This window comes from Oryzias melastigma, unplaced genomic scaffold (assembly GCF_002922805.2).
Source record: "Oryzias melastigma strain HK-1 unplaced genomic scaffold, ASM292280v2 sc00247, whole genome shotgun sequence".
Taxonomy (NCBI): Eukaryota; Metazoa; Chordata; class Actinopteri; order Beloniformes; family Adrianichthyidae; genus Oryzias; species Oryzias melastigma.
In genome coordinates, this window is record NW_023416889.1 from 375,591 (window position 1) to 379,451 (window position 3,861).

General features: G+C 47.0%; 1 protein-coding gene across 2 annotated transcripts in view; it reads left to right on the top strand.

Annotated features, from left to right (window-relative positions):
• The window catches only part of LOC112139485 (sodium- and chloride-dependent transporter XTRP3A), a 25,720-nt gene extending 22,110 nt beyond the window's left edge, over window positions 1–3,610 (top strand). For both annotated transcript variants that reach the window (XM_024262303.2, XM_024262304.2), the window contains one exon: window positions 2,383–3,610. In XM_024262303.2, coding sequence (XP_024118071.1) covers window positions 2,383–2,547 — 165 coding nt within the window. In that variant the 3' untranslated portion in view covers window positions 2,548–3,610. The remainder of the gene's footprint in view (window positions 1–2,382) is intronic.
• Window positions 3,611–3,861: the final 251 nt, after the last annotated feature.

The window sequence follows — 3,861 nt, forward strand, 5'->3', positions numbered from 1 at the left end:
TCCAACACGTCACCCCCAAGTCGTCACTTTTTGATGTTTTGGGTGTCCCGACTCGTCATTTTTGACGTGCTGGCTGTTCATAGAATCAAGGGTCCACAACCCTCGGAACACTGTTTTGGATGCGGTACTGGACGCAGTGCCGGAAAAGGACTGGTCCTCAAACTGGTACTAGACCCGAACTGGTACTGGATGCGGTTGTGGTACTAGTACCCAAACCCGGTACCCTGACACGAACACGGTACTGTACCCAAACTGCTACAGGATGCAGTACTGGATAAGGACTGGTCCTCTAGATGCCTCTGGTACCAGTACCCAAACCTGGTGCCTTAACCCCGCACCGGACACAGTACTGGACCCGAACTGGTACTGGATGCAGTAACGGATGAGGTACCGGATGTGGTTCTGGACAAGGACTGGTCCTCAAGATGAGTCTGGTACCAGTATCCAAACCCTGTCCCTTAACACAGCACCAGACGCGGTACTGGACCCAAATTGGTACCGCATCGGTACCAGTACCCAAACCCAGTACCCTGACCGGGCACCAGACATGGTACTGGACCTGGACCTGAACTGGTACAGGAGGCAGTAACGGATGCGGTAACGGATGCGATAATCAATACAGTACTAAACCCAAACTGTTACCAGATGCGGTTCTGGATGTGGTACTGGACAAGGACTGGTCTTCAGTATGCGTCCAGTACCAGTAACCAAATCTGGTACCCCAACCCAGCACTGGACGCGGTATTCTACCTGAACTGCTACCGGATGCGCCACCAGATGTGGTACTGGATGAGGCACTGGATAAGGACTGATCCTCAGTACGTGTCCAGTGCCGGGTTAGGGTACCAGGTTTAGGTACTGGTACCCTAACCCGGCACCGGACGCGGTATTGGACCCTCAACTGCTACCGGATGTGGTACTCGATGCGGACCCGAACTGGACCGCAATTGGTACCAGGTGCGGTACAGGATGTGGTACCAGATGTGGTACCGGATGAGGACTGGTCCTCGGGGCCCGTCCTGTGTCGGGTTTGGGTACTGAGTTTACATACCGGGACCAATAGCTAAACCCAGCGCCAGGCGCAGTATTGGACCCAAACTGCTAACCGATGCAGTACTGGATGCTGGCCCGAACTGGACCTGAACTGGTACCAGATGCAGTACCAGATACAAACTAGAACCGGTCCAGTACCGGTTTGCGGCCAAGTGGTTGGGGGACCCAAGATTTAATTGGAACAGCCAGCAAGTCAAAAGACGACACGCTGGGGACAAACAAAACATCAATTTTTGACAAGTAGGGGTCGTTAACCAATATCCCAGCCAGCAAGGCCTAGTCGACCCCATATAGTTTAAAAGTGGGCAGAGAATGCGGGCCCCAATTGGGTTTGTCCGCAGTTTCTGTGGCGGCCCCAGCTGTGTTTGCCCACATTAGCTTAGGTGGCTATGCTAGCCAGTCGCCCGGTGGACACCGTAGCGAGTTCCGCTGCCCAGGGTCCGGCAAAGCAAGCAAGTGCTGCCGCCCAGGAGTCAGCAGAGCTAGCAGGTCCGCTGTCCAGGCCTCCAGTCCCTAGGCAGTGAAGCCAATGTGGGCGATCACAGCTGGGGCCACCATGGAAACTCTAGACACACCCAATTGGGGCCCACATTCTCTGCCCACTTTTAAACCATGTGGGGCCCACTTGGCCTTGTTGGCTGGGATGTGACAAGCAGGGGATAAGAATATGTTGATGATTCATACCCCTGCAAATGACTTTAAGTTTCTTTCATTAAACCAGCAAATTCCCGTTGACAAAGGTTTATCCCAGGACAAAAACAAGATGATAAATATCACGTACATTATAGCTGCTAACAGGACAGAAGGCTGAAAGGTCAGGTCATTATCAGTTCTAGTGCAAAGCAGTATTAAAAATACAAGTCATTCCATGGAAGAATCTCAGAGGAAAGCTTAGGACACATGTTAAAATCAAGGCCCGGGGGCCGGATCCGTTTTTTTAGGCTAATTTGGCATTTGGCTAATATTTTAGCTGGCTATCAGCTTCAGGATTTTCAGCAATTAGCGCCAACGTTTTTAGCTATCAATTTCAGCATCTTCATCGGCCAAATTCACCTTACAGCATTCACACTAGCATTATCACAAGTAATGCTATTTATCTAGTTCATAATTATGTTAAAAAGTTATGGTTTAAAGTTTTGCAAATTTAGTTTTAGAGTGTTCAATAAATGTTTATCCTTCTCAGTCCACGACCTAAGGTGTGTTTTGGATTTTGAGCCCTTGTGTGATTGAGTTTGACACCTCTGGCTTAGGATGTAGACGACTTGTAGATTTGTTTTGGACTGAGGGTCTAACAGTAATGGTGGTGTTCCTTCTCTGTGGTACTTTCAGGGTAAATCGGTACAGACGGAGTATCCGGTGTTCGGCCAGGTCTTCATCGGGCTGCTGCTGGTGTCTTCAGTGAGCTGCATTCCTCTGGCAGCTCTCTATGCCTTTTGCCGAAAGAGGAAACATGGAGTCGTGCAGAAGGAGTCGGTGAGCACGGTGGCCGCTTAGCGAGCCTCGGGCTCCAGTCGGGCAGAGACGGTCTCAGCTCTGTCTGATCTACATCAACACTTCAACATTCATCAAGAAGAGAAAGTTGAACATCAGCTCCTCCTGTCATTCAAAGTAGTCAAAGCTGCTCTTCCTGCTGAAGGACATCCAGCAGAGAGAGGAGGAACCCTGTCAGTCTTTCTCCTCACTTCCAGGACTCTGTTTGCATCAGCATCCTCTTCATCCAAGGTTCTCCCGTCTGATGAAGAGTCCTTGCATTGGGAACAGCAGGAGCCCTCACTTCTGTTGGCAGTCTCATCTGTGAACATCTACTGTAATGTCGCATTTTCAGTGCTAGTGTGTCAGTATCTAACATGACGTTACTGAACAATAGTGTGATCCTGACATGAATGTATGTAGAACAGCTCACTGAGTGAGTGACACAAGTGTTTGTTTAAGGCGCAGAGCGGCGTTAACCTGCTCAAAATCACGGCTTCAAGTCAGAATCTCGCAGTAGAATGAAATGCAACAACTGCAAAGACATTTGCACCTGTTTTTTACTCAAAGAACGAGCGATCTCCTGTGAATCTTCAGATCAGAGGAGTAAAAAGCAGCCGTTTTCAACACTCCCATCCAATTGTGACGGTTCCAGGACATCTCTGGGGAAGCAGCTGCTGTGATTTCTGCAAGCTGTCAATGTGGGGTTTGACTAAGGTGTGGGATCCTGAAAGGTCTGTTGATGAACACATGCGACCGTACAAACACATACGGAGTGCAAAATGTCATTTTCCTACATATGAACTATTTTTGATAACTAGTTTTGTATCTGTCAACATCACACGGATGCCTTCATGCATGTAAGCCAGTGTTTGAAGCTGTAGATGTGCCAAAACATAGTTTTAGCACAGCAATGTCTTTATCTTTGATATTTAAATGTGTTTAATCTGCTGAAATGTTTTTATTGTTTTTGTATGCCTTTGATTGGAGATGAACAATCCACCAAGGGTTAGTTTGACATTAGTGGAGCACCTTTATTATTCTGTCACTATCTGTTTTTACCAAATAAATATGACGTTTGTGTAAACACTGGTGTGACTCATGATTTATTTAAATGTCATCTGTATGATTTGCTGACATTTCAACTTTATGATGCAGAAAAGTCTATTTCTGTCACAGATTGTGGAAGTTGTTCCACCTAAAAAGCTAATTTTGGTCTGTAATGTTTATCACAGATTGTCTTCATCTGTAACAACAGAATATAAAAAAATATCCAGGAAATAAATTATTTTTATTGAATGTATTTGTATAATGGAGCAAAACACAAGTGTTTAGATC